The sequence below is a fragment of the Pongo abelii genome, chromosome 12 (assembly GCF_028885655.2).
Source record: "Pongo abelii isolate AG06213 chromosome 12, NHGRI_mPonAbe1-v2.0_pri, whole genome shotgun sequence".
NCBI classification, from domain to species: domain Eukaryota; kingdom Metazoa; phylum Chordata; class Mammalia; order Primates; family Hominidae; genus Pongo; species Pongo abelii.
Window position 1 is genome coordinate 106226870 of NC_071997.2, and position 17000 is coordinate 106243869.

Below are 17000 nucleotides of genomic sequence, written 5' to 3' on the forward strand. Positions count from 1 at the left end.
ACAAGAGGTGTTTTGTTGGTAAGGGGCAAAAAGAAAATCATAGAACGTCTGGGTGTGTGATTTACATTTGTCCCCAATGCTGCCGTTCATTTTGGGGATGGCATCCGCAGGGGTGGCGCTTGCCCCAGAGAGCAGGCCTGCTGAAGGCCCACCCCCTGTGTAATCCTGCCTCCCTCCCTCCCTGTGACTGCTTCAGCCTCCACATCCGGGTTTCTCCAGGGACCCTCACACCGGCCTTGGTGCCTAGGGCAGGGCCAGGCCCTTCGGGGGCCATAAGGGGTGAGGGTATGGGGACAACTTCCACGGTGCTAGGCTCTTGGTGACTCGGGTGGAGGCCCCGCCACCCCAGCTCCCTCTGCAGCAGTCCAGGTGTCATGAAGAAGCCTGGCAGTTCCCACTTTGTCTCCAGGTCTCACTCATTCCCTTCAGATGCCAGATGGAGAGCAGTGCTCCCTTCACACTTCGGTTCTGTAAATGGCAGTGGATGAAGACCACAGACTCTACTGGGTTCACAGGATGTGGCTGCCACCAGGATTCTCCAAAGACTTCCCCTGGCAAACACCAATGAAATGGAGGGGAGCCACAGGCTTCCTAGAGGCTCAAGAAGCAGAAACACTGAGGCCTGGTTGGAAAGAGAGCTGTAGGCAAAGGAACGGCTGCAAACAAACTGGGTGGAAGGAAACTCCATCCATCCTTCAGAATGCAGTCATGTCTGTATTTTTCTAAATTCTCACTAGGTAACATGTTCTACAATAAGGAAAACATGAGTCAAAGACCCCCAGCCCTGGTGAGGTTGACTACCTACTCCCTCCCCCATTCAGGGCTGCCCAGCCAGTCCTGCTGGTAAACTCACCACCCTGCCTTCCACCTGCTTGTGTTCTAGTCCATCTATCTCGTCTGATTGGACTCTTGTGCCATCCATATCACATTCATCCCTGAATCTCAGCACCTGGCTCTAGAAAGAATTCAGTAAATGTTCATTACATAAATTATATACTCAGTTACCAAAATAGGTAATAGAAGAATGGAAATTAAAAAGTGAGTTCTGGCCGGGAACAGTGGCTCATGCCTGTAATCCCAGCATTTTGGAAGGCCGAGGCAGGCGGATCACTTGAGGTCAGCAGTTCGAGACCAGCCTGGCCAACGTGGTGAAACCCTGTCTCTACTAAAAATACAAACATTAGCTGGGCGTGGTAGCACATGCTTGTAGTCTGACCTATTCAGGAGGCTGAGGCAGGAGAATCGCTTGAACCCGGGAGGCAGAGGTTGCAGTGAGCCTAGATCACTCCACTGCACTCCAGCCTGGGTGACAGAGTGAGACTCTGTCTCAAAAAAAAAAAGGGGGGGGGATCTGTCTTAGGTTTCAGAAGGGTCAGCTAACTCCATTGAGAGCTGCTGAGTGGAACTGCTACCATTTTATGGATGTGGAAAGTGAGATTTAGCAGAGATCAATGCCTTGGCTAGGGCAGGTTCATGGCCTTTTTCCTAAAGATGCACAGGTCTATAAGAGGCCTCATGAAACTCACTCCCTTCAGGGGAGGACCTCCAGAGAACCAAGGAAGGAGATATTTTCTGTTGTTGTTGTTGTTGTAGTACCTTGTAGTCACCAAGCCTTAAAAACACAGATCACCTGATGACCTCATGGATGGAAAATGCTAGTGAATTTAGATGTTTTTTTTTTAAGACATTAAACTTATCTAGCTTTTGAAAATTTAACATTCATTTGTATTCAGTAAACAGAATACTCTAAGACATTTTAAAATTCAATATGATTAGATAAATGTGAGAAAGATAAGCAAGAATTGGTTAGGAAAAAGGGCAAAATAAAAAAACATAAGTAGAAAAAGAAAAATAGAGCACAGGAGCAAGGAAATATCTAGAAGGAGGAAAGAAGGCTCTTGGGACATACTGTAGGTTATTTGGAATGCAGAATTCAAAATAAGTAACCTCTTGTTACTGTGCTGTGAAAAATTAGTATTTCTCTTTTTAACCTTTAGACTCTGTTTCAGGTAGATCCCTGAGCTCACTCTTTTATCCTTTAACAGTAATTGGGCATCCTACGGTACACAGGATACCATGTGGGGCTCTGGGGTAGAGGGATGCTGTGCTCCAGGGTCCTCCTGAGGTCAGGAGGGGAAAAGGCAAGGGAAGCAGCCCCAGGACTCAGTAAGATGAGAGGAGGCAGGAGCAGCACAGAGGAGGACCCCAACCCAGCTGGGGTACGGGTACAGAGGCACCTCCAGGAGCAGGCACTCAAGCTGAGTCCAGGGTGGGGTGGAGGGCATTCCACCAAGAATGAATGGCAAGAACAAGGGTGCAGATGACCCTGCACAGACTCCAGCATCAGGGATTCTGGCCCCCAGCGTCCCTTTCCTTGGTGTATGCTGCTGGAAGACAGGAGGGGGCAGTTCTCCTTTGGTCCTTAGAATTTTCACTATAGACATCTCTTCTCCTGCCCCTAGCAGGTAATAGCAGCAGAAGGCCATTCAATTCTGCTCCTCTGGCTGGAAAGCAAACATCAGCCTGGCTTACCTTCGCTAGCCTGCCTGACCCCCAGCCTTGGGGTGGGGCTAGGTTAGTGCCCTGGATCCTTAAACACGGCCCCTGGTAGCACATAAGCCTCTGCTGCCTCCACAACCAGCCATCTCCATCATGCATGGCCTGGTCCTGAGCTTCCCCTCAGGCAGCAGCCCCAGCCTCTCTGCTTCCTGAGATTCAGAAACAGGGATCTCAGGGCAGGGCTCAGGGCCCAGCCTCTTGGGGGCACAGTCTCCAGCGGGGAAGAGGCGGGCGTAGGTGGACAAATACATTCCCTTCTTCTTGTAGTGTGCCCCTGTGGGTGGGAGTGCCACCCGCCCCACACCCACCCTACTCATGCTCATGCCCACTTCTCTGTGCCCACTGCTGGTGGCAGGGCTTGCTTAGCAGGGAAGCAGCAGAGCTCTGCAGAGGGGTGGGCAGAGCCTCCCTTCCAGGAGCTGGGAGAAGACACCTGAAGCTGGACAGAGCTTTATCTGGGAGCTGGCGGCTGCTGAATAATGAATTCCAACTCTGCCGCACTCCCAGGCTGCACACTGGGTGCACACACACACACGCACACACACACACCGATACACACACGCTGGGCTGACAACTTGGAGGGGCGGGGGCTGTGAGGCTCTGTGAGTCGCTGCAGGAGCAGCTTAGCTCGGCTTGGTTGCCTTGGTCTCTGTGGGCAGCATCGGAGGGGGGTCGGGAGGAGGAGGAGGAGGCAGCAGCAGAGAAGAGGGAGGCGTGTGCGAAGAGAGAGGCGTGTGAGCCGCGCTCCACTGGCTAGCTCGTTCCCGCTGCTCCCGCCTGGCAGTGCCAGGCAGCCCACACCAGCATGGCCTTGCTCATCCACCTCAAGACGGTCTCGGAGCTGCGGGGCAGGGGCGACCGGATCGCCAAAGTGACTTTCCGAGGTAGGGAAGCCCCTGTCTTAGAGGGACGCCAGCTCTGAGAGCTGGACCAGCCCATGCTCTGTAGGCGGCTGGGGATAGGACAGGGCTGGGAGGATGGGTGGGAAAAGTTCTAGCAGGGGCTGGGGCGACGAGCCTTTTCACAGGTAGTCATCTGCCCGGGACTGACTGGCCATTGTGATTTCTGGAAAATCAGGGTCCCCTGTGCTTCCATGCCTGTGTCTCCTTGTGCTTGCCAACATGCCAGTGCCCAGGCAGGGCGCAGAGCCCCTCGCCTCTCTTCTGTCTGGTCTGTTCTCATCCTTTTCACTCGTGTATTCAGTGACCATTTATCATGATCTGCTGTGTCCCAAGGATAGGGGTAGAAACACAGAGCTTAGCACAACCCAGCCCCAGCCCCAGCCCCAAGGAGCCCGCATCTGTTGGGCAGGCGTGGAACAAGCAGGACAGGTATGTGAGACAGAGGGTGGGGGTGAGTGCAGCATGCAAGCTACAGAAGCAGCACCCTGACTCAGGCTGGTGACTGGTGGTCAGGGAAGGCTTCCCGGAGGAAGCAACACTCAGCTGATACCTGAAGGACCAGCGGGAGGGAGCTAGGAGAGGAGGTGAGGACTGAGCAGGTAGAGGAAACAGTGTGCCCAGAGCTGAGAGAGGAGCTGAAACTCTGGAACCAAAAGAGGTTCCGTGTGTCTACAGCCCAGAAAGGGTGCAGGAGCGGAGGCCAGAGAGCCAGGCAGGGCAAGGAGACGAGGCTGGACCTGACCCTACGGACAGCAGAGCCCCTGAGCATTTTACGTGGGGAAAGGCAGGGCCAAGCTGACTCTATCCTTCACCACCCACCTCTGCCTCTCCATGTGGTTGCTGCCCAGCCCTGGGGGTTGGGGGTACTTCTCACTAGACATGGCTCCTTCTCCCGAGAGAGGGGTCTGAGGGTGGGGTGGGGACGAGGTGGTGAGGAGCGGGCAGAGAGGACCCCACCATACTAAAGAGCGAAGTGAGCCTTGGGGCCCAGGCTAGACACAGTGTCTGCCCCTCTATTGGAAGGGGCGGGAGAGGCCATTGGCAGAACGTTCCAGCAAGAGCCCTGGGGCACCCACATCACCTACTCAGAGGCCCTGGGATGCCCACACTGCAGCTTGTGTTCATAGGGACAGGCAGGGGTGGAGGTGATGGCAGTGGCCCTGCCAGCAGGAGGAGGTCAGGCAGGAGGGAGAGGGAGGTATGGGCTGGGCTGCCTTTTGCCTCCCTCCCCAACCCACTGACTGCTTTCTCTGCGGCACCCTGGATCTCCCTCTGTGTGCCACGTGCAGGCTCATGCTGGCTTTAGAAAAAGCAAATGTGTCCTTTCATCTGTGAAATGTGGCCCTGAGCTCCACGGGCAGCATAGTGTGGGGCGGTTAAGCTACAGGTTGCCATCCTGCTGCAGCTGTGCTGGAACGGTCCAGGCTGCACCGGACAGGCCCACTTGCAGGCCGAGACACCAAGGTTCAGGGGTAGAACACTGTGCGTGGCATTCACGGAGGGGCTGAGGCACGGTGGTCCCAGCTCTCAGGACCTCATCCTGAGTACTCAATCCTGCAAGCTCTTTATCTCCTCCTGGGCCACCTGGGGGCCAGTACCTTGTCTGACACCCATCTTCTCCTTGGAGCAGTGAAGGGCTGGGCCTTTAGCCTCACTGACCACACGGGAATTAGTTTATTTGCAACCCTTGCTCTCTGGACTGAGTGGAGAAATCGCTTCCAAGCTCCACATTGGCAGGAGGTGGCCATGGGCAGAGCTCCTGGGGAAGAGGGCTTGGCAGCAGGAATAGGCAGATGACAAGCAGTTTCCAGAAAGTTCCTTTATTACAACTAGAGATGCCTCAGCCGCTCACCTGTGGCGTCCAGCAATTGACAGCTGTAGGCGCCGCCAAAAGACCAACCCTGACCACAATTCGGAGGGAACGGACCCGCTCTACAATGTTCCTTAGCATCTCCTGGCACATGCAACCACTGGGGGCCAAGCAGGTCCTCTGCAGGGGAAACAAGAAACCAGTAAACACGCAGAGGGAGACACTGGCCCCAGGCTCCCCAAGGCTTTTGAGTGAAGGTCAATGCCGGGGTTGGTGAGGGAGCCTTTGGTGAGCTGTGCCCATTGGCAGTGGCCCCAGGTAGGCCAGAGCTGCTGGTTGAAATATGGCTTGACCTTCTGTGCTGTGCCATCCAAGACACTAAGGAAAGAGCCCTGCTGGGCTATCGTGGAAAAAGTTCTGGGTATGGAGTCAGAAGCCCTAGATCCTACCTGGGTTCTGCCACTCACCCTCAGTTTTCTCATCTGTAAAATGGGCATGATGATAACACTCATTTCACTAGATTGCTTAAGGGAAACCATAGGTGTGGAAGAGCTTGAGGGAAGAGTATTCAAATGGCCGATGTGTTTGTGAGGCAGCCATTCCCGTTCTCCTTGGGAGCAGCTGCTGGCCCCTGAGGTATCTTCTCTCCAGCCGGGAGTGAGCAGAGGGCCCCATGTGAGATATAAAAGGAAGAGGAGAGTACGTCTGAGGAGTTCCAGTCTGTGCCAGGAACAGGCAGGTTGGGCCCGGCCTCTGCTTTGTAGGAGCCTCTGCTGAGATGTTCCGCAGGAACCCAGGCAGGCAGACCCCCGAGACTCCTGTTCTCATCTGGCTGGGCGTGCACCAGCTTTGCCTGTGGCCACCTCTTTTTCCACTGCCCTCAGGTCAGTTGGCCCCTCGCTCAGTGCTCCCAGCCAGTTCTGTATTTAGCTCTTAGTTCTTACTGCCCCTGGCTACTCCTAAGCTGGTCCTGCTCTGTTCATGAATTTCCTGAACATGCTGATATTTGTGCACAGGCCTGGGACCCTGAGGTGAAGGGGCCAGACTGGCCCTCCACAAGTCACAATCCTATTGGGTCAGACAGGAGATAGGGAGTCCTGGGCGAATCTCTATTGTGCCTGCAGGCCACGGGGCTCAGCTGGGTTTCCCATTAACAAAATGGAGACAGTGGTCCTCATTTAGCTCAGAGGCCTGCAGTTCCCAGGAGTAATCAAGAGTGGGCTGTCTGAGAAGGAGCCATCTTGACCACAGGTTGCTACTCAAAGAGAGGAAGTATTAGCTTCAGGTATTTCCTTTATCAGCTCCTGAGATAGTTCCCTACATCAATCACAGAGCCACAGAACACAGGGTGTGAAGGGTCCCCAAGTTCTTCTAGTCCAACCTTCTGTCCAGTGCTGAGCCCCAAGGCTGGGGGACCTGGACTGTAAGGGAACCAAGTGACAGACTGTCCAGGGCCAACCCTATGTCTCCCTTCTCTTTCTATCCCCTGAGCCTTCTTGCCAAGACGTGAGGTTTGGGGATTTTCTGTGTGAGATAAGAACATTTAAAGGCTGGACCTGGCTTCCACATAATTCACTGTGGCTGGAAATTGGCACAAAGGTTTGCAGGGCATCCGCCTGCAAACAGGCGCCTTTTCATTCTTACTCTTCTTCCCACCCTACGCCTGATTCCCACCCTGCTATGTTCCCACTACATTCAACTTCCAGCCATTCCCAAAAGATACGACACCCTTTTACACCTCCAAACTTTGAGACATCGATCATGTTTCTTCTGCCTGGAATGACCACCCTCCACCTTGAGAACGCCCATTAATTCTGCTCATCCTTCAAGGCCCAGCTCATATGCTACCTCCTCCATGAAGCCTTCTCCTCCTCTAGCAGCACTTTGCACACATTCTTCCTACTGCTCTGCCACGGTACATTGCATTTCAGAAACTGGCCACACCTCTGCATGCTGCCCAAGCTTTTGAGCATCTTCAGGACAGACATCAGACATGGTTTCTGTCTTTGAGGGATTCACTGTGTCATGGGTTTGAGTTCTTCCACTGTGGCACTGCCACTTTTTGGCTCCATTTCCCCAACTGTGAGCTCCCACCCCAGAACTTTCTATCCAAGGAGGATTGAGGGACTGGAAGAGGCCTCAAGGGCCAAGAACTAAGAACCCTGGTTCTTACTCCTTCCATCAACTTCCCTAGCCCAGAGAATCTTCTAGGGCTCCAGAGGGGCCTAACAATTTTTTTTTTTTGAGTCTCACTCGGTCACCAGGCTGGAGTGCAGTGGTGTGATCTCGGCTCACTGCAACCTCCGGCTCCTGGGTTCAAGCGATTCTTCTGCCTCAGCCTCTGGAGTAGCTGGGACTACAGGAACACGCCACCATGCCCAACTAATTTTTGTATTTTTAGTAGAGACGGTGTTTCACCATATTTCCCAGGCTGGTCTCAAACTCCTGACCTCATGATCCGCCTGCCTCGGCCTCCCAAAGTGCTGGGATTACAGGTGTGAGCCACTGTGCCCAGTCAGGCTTAACAAATATTAGCAAGTTCAGCTCCAGCCCATAGGTGGGAAGCAAGAGGGATTGCATGTGTAAGCCAGAGTCAGTTAGGTGAAGACGGAGGAAGGAGAAAGGGCAGATGGGAAAGGAGGTGGGAGCAGGCTCTGAGTTGGCCCCTGGAGCCCAGGAGGGAGGCAGGAGTTTTTATTGAGCAGGGGAAATGGGCGGTATTTAAGAAGCCACTGAAGGATCGTAGCTCATCGGCAGGATCAAAGGCCATGAAAGGGCCAGGCGTGGTGGCTCATGCCTCTTTCCAAGCCTTACTGTGACCACACATGGGGCAGGATCTCACCATCTGACAGAGGAGAAGAAACATACACACAGAGGTGAAAGGAATGCAGCATACAGGAGGGCCAGGGGTGGGGTTAAATCGCAACAATGTTCAGAGGATGACAGCTTACTTAGGGCTGCAGAGACCAGGGAAAAGGAGAAGGAAGAGGAGCAGGAGGAGGAAGTGCCTAAGCTGGGTCTTGAAAAACTGCCCCTGTTTGCACCCATGGAGATGCAGGAAGTGAGGAATTGGTGATGGAGGAAGGTGAAGTCATTCTGGGTGAGGGACTGACCAGACCAGAGGCCAGAGGAGGAGAATTGCAGCCAAGTTCCATGTCGGGGAAGCCACACCGTGTAGCTGGAGCAGAGGCTATAGGAAGTAGAAGAGGGAGACCAGCTAGGAAAGGAGCAGTGGGCTTGCTGAGTGATTGTGCAGGGAAGGGTTGCAGCTGAGGCACTGGGGACAAGATGTCCCCCTACTGTTGGCTGCAGGCGCCACCTCTGACTCCACATTAGATTTATTTTCCCCAGTAAAATAAGGGAGCCCTCCCTCTTGATGATAAATATAGCTACTATTTGGAAACTTATCTGCCGCCCCTGGTAAAGGAGGCAGAATACCTAGTGCACCCACCTCTGAGATGCTCCTGCAATGCCTAAGCCTGTCTGTGGGCTGTGGTCCAGCCTAGCACCCCCTCTCTTGGAGAATGTGGGGTTAGCATTGTCCCTGCTGAAGGCAGCAATAGAGGGGACCCTTACAACGACCTTGGCAGCCTGTGGCTGGCTGTGAACACAGCCCTGAGCTTTTGTTGTAGTCCTAACGGATATGCCCCCTGCATCCTCCATTCTTCACAGCACACTCAGACCCCCTCAACACACCTGGGGGAAATCTTCTCTGCCTAATGCCCCAGGTAGTGAATGTTCACCCCTCCTCCCTCTCCCAGAGCAAGCCATTCACACCAGTGAACAGCAGCCAGAGCACGCATAAAATTCCCTGCTTTGATAGGAAGATTTCTCCTGCTTTGAAAGGAAGAGTATGTTTTCATGTAATGGAAATGATTGTAAAACTGCCTTCCCTTGCAAAAGCCCTCAGGAATATGCTGCTGGAAACGTGCTTGAGAACAGACTTGCAAATCATTTCTCTGAATTGGGAAGTCTTGGTTATCTTAGCCACCTTTACCGATCATGTGAAAGCCACATCTCTCGCACCCACTCCCATCCCTGGGTCTCATTTTTTTTTCTGTCGCCCACGCTGGAGTGCAGTGGCACAATCATAGTTCACTGAAACCTCAACCTCCTGGGTACAAGCGATACTCCCACCTCAGCCTCCTGAGTAGCTGGGACTACAGGCACACACCATCACGCTCAGCTAATTTTTGTATTTTTAGTAGAGATGGGGTTTCACCATATTGCCCAGGCTGGTCTTGAATTCCCGGGCTCATGTGATCTGCCTGTCTCAGCCTCCCAAAGTGCTGGGATTATAGGTGTAAGCCACTGTACCCAGCCTTATCTTTTTTTTTTCAACTTTTTATATATAAAAAACTCTCAAATACATATAAGAGTGGGGAGAACAGTATCATGGCCCTATGTTGTCCCACCCAATTTCAGCTACCATCACATCAATTCATGGCCAATCTTGCTTCATTTGCATCTCCTCCTACTTCCCCACCCCAAATTATTTTGAAGAAGAATCCCAAACCCCATACCATTCCATCTGTAAATATTCAGTACATAGCTATAAAAGATAAGAGCTCAAATAAATACCACACACTTTGTCATTTTAAAAAAATTAATAACAATTCCTTAGTACTATCAACTAATCAGGCAGTGATCAAATTCCCAATTGTCTCATCAATGTCATAATTTTTTTCCAATTTATTAAAAGCTTCATTTTAATGTGTTTTGTAAATCAGGTATTTAATCATTTATCCACTCGTTCTGTTGAAGGGCAGCCACGTGCCATGCACTGGGGGACGGTGGGGAATGAGACAGACGTGGTTCCTGTCCTCAAAGGGGGAAGATGACCACTGCACCCATCATCATGAGGAGCATTATGGAAGGGAGGCACAGGTGCCCAGGCAGCTCGTGGTGAGGAAACCCACTTAGCCCAGGATGGGGGGAAGCCACCCCAGTGGGTGAGCCTGAGTCAGTTAGGGGAAGAAAGAGGAAGGAGGAAGGGCAGATGGGAAGGGAGGTAGGAGCAGGCTCTTAGTTGGCCCCTAGAGCCCGGAAGTGAGTCAGGAGTTTTTATTGAGCAGGAGGAATGGGCGGTATTTAAGAAGCCCTTGAAGGGTCGCAGCTCATTGGCAGGAACAAAGGCCATGAAAGAGCTGGGCACGGTGGCTCACGCCTGTAATCCCAGCACTTTGGGAGGCCAAGGCGGGGGGGATCACTTGAGGCCAGGAGTTTAAGACCAGCCTGGGCAACATGGTGAAACACCATCTCTACTAAAGATACAAAAATTAGCCGGGCATGGTGGTGCACGCCTATAATCCCAGCTACTCAGGAGGCTGAGGCAGGAGAATTGCTTGAACCCAGGAGGCAGAGGCTGAAGTGAGCCAAGATTGTGCCACTGCACTCTGGCCTGGGCGACAGAGCGAGACTCTGTCTCAAGGGGGAAAAAAAGCCATGAAAACTCCATCCCAGGCAGAGGGGCTAACACTAGTGCAGACATGGTGGTGTGGAGATGCATCAGGGGAGTGTGGACGGGAGACAGGAAGGCAGGGCATGGGGGACACAGCCAAACACGGAGGGTCTTTGGTGTCACACTCTTAGCAGGAGAATGGGATGCTAAGATCTTGTTTTGGAGAGAAGGCTCTAGAGGTGAGGACTGTGGGCAGGAACACTGGGGAGGAAGCCCGGGGCAGGTGGAGGGCTGAGTGCCTCAGCAGGCGGGCATGAGAGAGGAAGGAGCGGCGCTGGGAGGGGGGGAGTGAGTGAGAGGGCAGGACAAGAGTAAATTGTGGCCCTGGGGACCACTGTGGACCCAGGGATTTGGGGTACAGGGCCTTAGTTGATTCTCATCTAGACTCCTGCCAGTTGCTGACACTCTGAATTCTGGCAAACATGGAGACATCAGGGTGGAAACACCTGGAGCTACTGCCATCCAGGTGGGCGCCTTGAGGGCCAGGCCCCTTGGCTGCTTTCCCAGCAGCAGCATGGAGCCTGGCACAGAACAGACTTGGCATAAAAGTGGGAGCAAGGAACACCGCCTGTGGGTGCAGGAGCAGTGATCAGTTAGCATCAGGGGCCCTCCTGCAGCCAGCCATCCAGGCAGCACCAGACGGTGATCCATTTCTCTCGGTGAGAGTTCTAGAAAAGGTTCCAGAGACAGTGACTATCATGTGATCATTTTTACCCTAGATCGCTTGACTGCTTTCTGTCTGAACTGATCCACCCGCTAGACGCTGCCTCAACAGTCCTTGTTTCTATTTTATTTTCTTTTACTTCAAAGCAGAAGGGCTAATCTGCTGAGGTGGAGATGAGTTTTCACCCACTGGCTTTTTTTTTTTTTTCAGCCAAAGTTTAAGATAAAGTCAGGACTGCAGTTTCAACAATATTTTTACCCTACCAGAGAGTAAAAGAGTCACCCTCCCATTATACCTCATTGTATTCCCAGTGCCTGGCACAGAATGGGTACTCTACACACTTGTGGATCACTGGGACCACAAGCTCTTCTGTCACCATAACAGGGAAATCTAGGACCCAGCAGTTGATGACTGTGTGGGTGGCACTGTCCAAGGCTCAAAAACAAATACCACAGGCCCTTCCTGCCTCAGTGCCAGGGTCTGAAAAATGGGAACCAGCGCTTTCAGTCAGTTGCAGGGCAAAGTCAGAGTTTGAGTGAGGACCTGGAAGAAGGGTTTGAGCTGAGCCAAAGAGATGGGGTTTATCATCCCTGCCCTGCCCCTGCCTCTCAGATGAATCCCTGACCCAAGCCTGTTTCCAAAGTGTAAACCTGGTTGTTAGCAGGGTGGGTTAAGGGGAAATACATGAGTGGAGGTAGAAATGATATTTGAGTACAATTTGTGGATAATAAAGGGTCAGAGTTCCATGGGACCTCCATTTAGCTGAGAAGTGGGGAAAATGGAAGGGGTAACCTTTTCCAGTGGGAGGCCCAGGGACTGTGCAGTATCCCAAGTCTGGCTCTGTGAGTCATTGGTGATTTTCAGAGAGTACACTATGTAAGAAACGTGAGGAATAGCTGCTTTCTTGGACAACTCTTTGAATTGAATTTCTTTCTTCTACCATGCCATCAACTGTCATTATAAAATTGAAGATGTGTTTCTCATGGGGAAAAAAAGTGTTATTACAAGAGATAATCACAAACAACTAGACAGGAAAATCATACCACCGTCAACCACCTTGACGTAACTGGCATTTCTAGAACATTACACACCCAAAACTGAAAAATATACATTCTTCTTAAATGCACACAGAACACTCACCAAGACAGACCATATGCTGGGCAATTAGACAAGTCTCAATACATTTCAAAAGACTGAAATCTTAAGAGAGTATGTTCTCTGACTATAGTGGAATTCAACTAAAAATCAATGATAAGAAGATTATCTTTGAAAGTTCCAAACATTTGGAAATTAATGCCTTTCTTAACCTATGGTCAAAGAAGGAAATAAAAGAGAAATTATCAAACATTTTAAACTGAATTATAATGAAAATACAACATATTAACACTTATCATTTTAAGTACTTATAGCAGAAAAGAAGAAAAGTGTAAAATTGTAATCTAGGTTTCTGCCTTAAAAAGGTACCAAAAGAAAAGCAAATTAAACCCAAATCTTGAAAACATTATGTTAAATGAAAGAAGCCAGACACAAAAGAACACATATTGTATAATCTCATTTACAGTTAGGCATCGCTTAATGATAGGAGTACGTTCTGAGAAATGCATCATTAAGCGATTGTGTCATTGTGTGAACATCATAGAGTGTACTTACACAAAGTAGATGGTATAGCCAACTACACACCTAGGCTACGTGGTATGACCTACTGCTCCTAGGCCACAAATGTGTACAGAATGTAACTGTTCAATGCTGTAGGCAATTATAGTACAATGGTAAGTATTTGTGTATCCAAACATAGAAAAGATACCGTAAATACAATATTATAATCTTATGGGACCACTGTTGTATATGCAAGTGGTCGTTGACTGAAATGGTGTTATGTTGTGCATGAATGTATATGAAATGCTCAGAACAGGCAAATCCATACAGACAGAGAGGAGATTCATGGTTGTCAAGGGCTGTGGGGAGGGAGAATTGGGAGTGACTCCTCATGGGTATGGAGTCTCCTTCCAGGGTGATGAAAATATTCTGGAATTAGGTAGTGGTGATGGGTGCACAACCTTGGGAATGTACTAAAAGCTACTGAACTATACACTTTAGAAGGATGAATGTTATGGAATGTGAATTATATTTCAATAAATAAAAATCAAACACCCCCCACCAAATTAAACCCAAGGACAGTATAAAAGGAAGGAAATAGAAAATAGACAACAGAGACATTTAACAAAGCCAAAAGTTGGTTCTTTGAAAAAACTTAACAAAATAGATAATCTCTAGCAAGACTTATCGAAAATAAAAAGCAAGAAAACACAAATTACCAATATCAGGAATAAAAGAGGGAATATCATTACATTAAAAGGAAAATATGGGAATATTACAAATAACTTACCTCAATAAATTCTACAACTCAGAAGAAATGAATAAATCTTTTGAAAAACAACTTACCAAAACTGACATAAAAAGAAATGGAAAATCCGAAGAGCCTCCATATCTATTAAAGAAATTGAATTTGTAATAACGATGATGATGACAATAAACTTCCTTCCACAAAGAAAACTTCAGATCTAGATGATTTCACTGCTGTATTGTAGCAGAAAACATTTTTTTTCTTTTTTTGAGACAGAGTCTTGCACTGTCACCCAGGCTGGAGTGCAGTGGCACGATCTCAGCTCACTGCAACCTCTGTCTCCCCAGTTCAAGTGATTCTCCTGCCTCAGCCTCCCAAGTAGAGTAGCTGGGACTACAGGCACGTGCCACCACGCCCGGCTAATTTTTGTATTTTTAGTAGAGACAGGGTTTCACCATGTTGGCCAGGCTGGTCTTGAACTCCTGACCTCAAGTGATCTGCCCATGTCGGCCTCTCAAAGTGCTGGGATTACAGGCATGAGCCACCACACCTGGCCTGTAGAAAACATTTAAGGGAAAATGTAATAACAATCTTATACAAACTCTTTCAGAAAATAGCGAAGGAAGAGCACATCTCATTTCGTTTTATATTATCAAAACCTGACAAAGACCTTACACAAAAAGAAAATTACAGCCCAACATCTCTCATGAACACAGATATAAAAATCCTTAACAAAATATTAGCCAACTGAATAGCAATATATGAAAAGGATAACACATCATGACAAGTGAGTATTATCCCAGGAATGCAAGGTTAATTTAAAAGTAGAAAATCAAAATATTTTACCATATTAACATAGTAAAGGAAAAAATTCATGATTATATCAATAGATGCAGAAAATGCATTTGACAAAATTCAACACCCATTCATGATAATAACTATCAGCAAACTACCAATAAAAGGAGCTTCCTCAATCTGATAAAAATCATCCAGCTAACATTATACTTAATTCAGAAATATTGAACATTAAGATCATGAGTCAGGCAAAGTTTTCTACTCTCACCCTTCTGTTCAACACTGTACTAGAATTCTAGCCAGTACGAGGCAGCAAGGTAAAAACAACTCCTACAGATTAGAAAGGAAGAAGTAAAACTGTCTTTATTCACAGAAAACCTGATTGGTTATTTAGAAAATCCTAAGGAATCTATTAAAAAGCTACTACAGTTAATGAGTGAACTTAGCAAGTTTTCAGGATATATGATTAATACACAAGAAAATAAATTTTACCAAAGACAGGAAAGACTTCCACCCTAAAAACAAAACAACACAAAATGCTGAGAGAAATTAAAAAAAAAAAAACCAAGCATATAGAAAATAGATTATGTTTATGGACTGAAGATTCATAATTGTTAAGATGACAATTCTCCACAAAATGATCTATAGACTGAATGCAATCCTAATAAAAATCACAACCGACTATTTTGTAGAAATTGAAAACTACTTTAAAATTTATGTGGACATGCAAATGATCTAGAATAGCTAAAGCAACCTTGAAAATGGAGAAGAGAATTGGAGGGTTCACACCACAGCTGACCCCTGAACAACAAGGGTCCAGTTATATGTGGATTTTTTTTTTTTTTCTTTTTGAGACAGAGTTTCACTCTTGTTGCCCAGGCTGGAGTGCAATGACGCAATCTCAGCTCACTGCAACCTCCACCTCCCGGGTTCAAGCGATTCTCCTTCCTCAGCCTCCCAAGTAGCTGGGATTACAGGCATGCACCATCACACCCAGCTAATTTTTGTATTTTCAGTAGAGACGAGATTTCACCATGTTGGTCAGGCTGTTCTGGAATTCCTGACCTCAAGTGATCCACCAGCCTCGGCCTCCTAAAGTGCTGGGATTACAGGCATGAGCCATTTCGCCTGGCCATGTTTTCTCTTCCTTACCTTTTTTTCTAACATTTTCTTTTCTCTAGCTTACTTTATTGTAAAAATGCAGTACATAATACATATACAAAATATGTGTTAATTGGCTGTTTATGTTATCATTAAGCCTTCTGGTTAACAGTAGGCTATTAGTGGCTAAGTTTTTGGGGAGTCAAAAGTTATACGCAGCTTTTCAACTATATGAGGGGCCGGTACCTGTAACCCCTGTGTTGTTCAAGGGTCAACTATATTTAATTATAAGTCTAACTATAAAGTTAAAGGAATTAAGAAAGTGTGGCATTGGTCTAAGAATAGACATATAGACCAATGGAGCAGAATACAGTGTCCAGAAATAAACCCTGTACATATAAAATCAATTGATTTTCAGTCAAGGTGTTGGATATCTAGAACTAGATATCTATATGGAGAAAAAATGAACTTCAAAGTCCTACCTCATACCATCCACAAAAATTAATTTAAGATGGATTATAGAATTAAACATTAAAAACTTATAAGCTTCTAGAAGAAAATGTAGAACATCTTGGTTGTATTCTTGGGTTAGGCAAAGGTTTCTTAAAGAAAAATTTAAAAACACTAAACATAAGAAATAAATTTCACTAAAAACTTGAATTTCTTAAAAATTGGAAACTCTCTTTGGCTAGTCACAGAATAAAAAAAATTGAAAACTCCTATTCATAAAAAAATCACATTTAAGAAGGCATGAGAAGGCAAGTCACACACAGGAAGAAAATGTTCACATTTATCTGACAAAGGACTTGCAGCCAGAATACATAAAGAACCCCTATAAGTCAATAATAATAAGACAAATTATGAAATTTTTTATATAGGCAAAAGACTTGAACAGACACTCCATAGAATAAGATAGACATATGGCCAATAAACATGTGAAAATGTCATCAACATTCTAAGTCATTAGAAAAATGAAGATCAAAATTACAAAGAGATACTATTTCACATGCTTTAAAATAGCTAAAATGTAAAAGTCTGACAGTAATCAAATGTTGATGAGGAACAACTGAAATTTTTTTTACATTGCTGATAAGAGTGTAAATGATACAATCCCTCTGGAAAACTATTTGGCGATTTCTTTTTTTTCTTTTCTTTTCTTTTCTTTTTTTTTTTTTTTTTTTGAGATGGCATCTCACTCTGTCATCCAGGCTGGAGTGCAGTGGTGCGATCTTGGTTCACTGCAACCTCTGCCTCCCAGGTTCAAGCGATTCTCCTGCTTCAGCCTCCCGAGTAGCTGGGACTACAGGTTCGCGCTACCACGCCTGGCTAATTTTATTTTTTGTATTTTTAGTAGAGATGGGGTT

At 47.7% G+C, this 17000-nt stretch overlaps 1 protein-coding gene across 1 annotated transcript in view; it reads left to right on the forward strand.

Moving 5' to 3' along the window:
- The first annotated feature begins 3276 nt into the window (after positions 1-3276).
- OTOF (otoferlin) overlaps positions 3277-17000 on the forward strand; it is a 101314-nt gene continuing 87590 nt past the window's right edge. Inside the window, exon 1 of the mRNA XM_024242384.2 lies at positions 3277-3443. Coding sequence (XP_024098152.2) covers positions 3365-3443 — 79 coding nt within the window. The 5' untranslated portion in view covers positions 3277-3364. The remainder of the gene's footprint in view (positions 3444-17000) is intronic.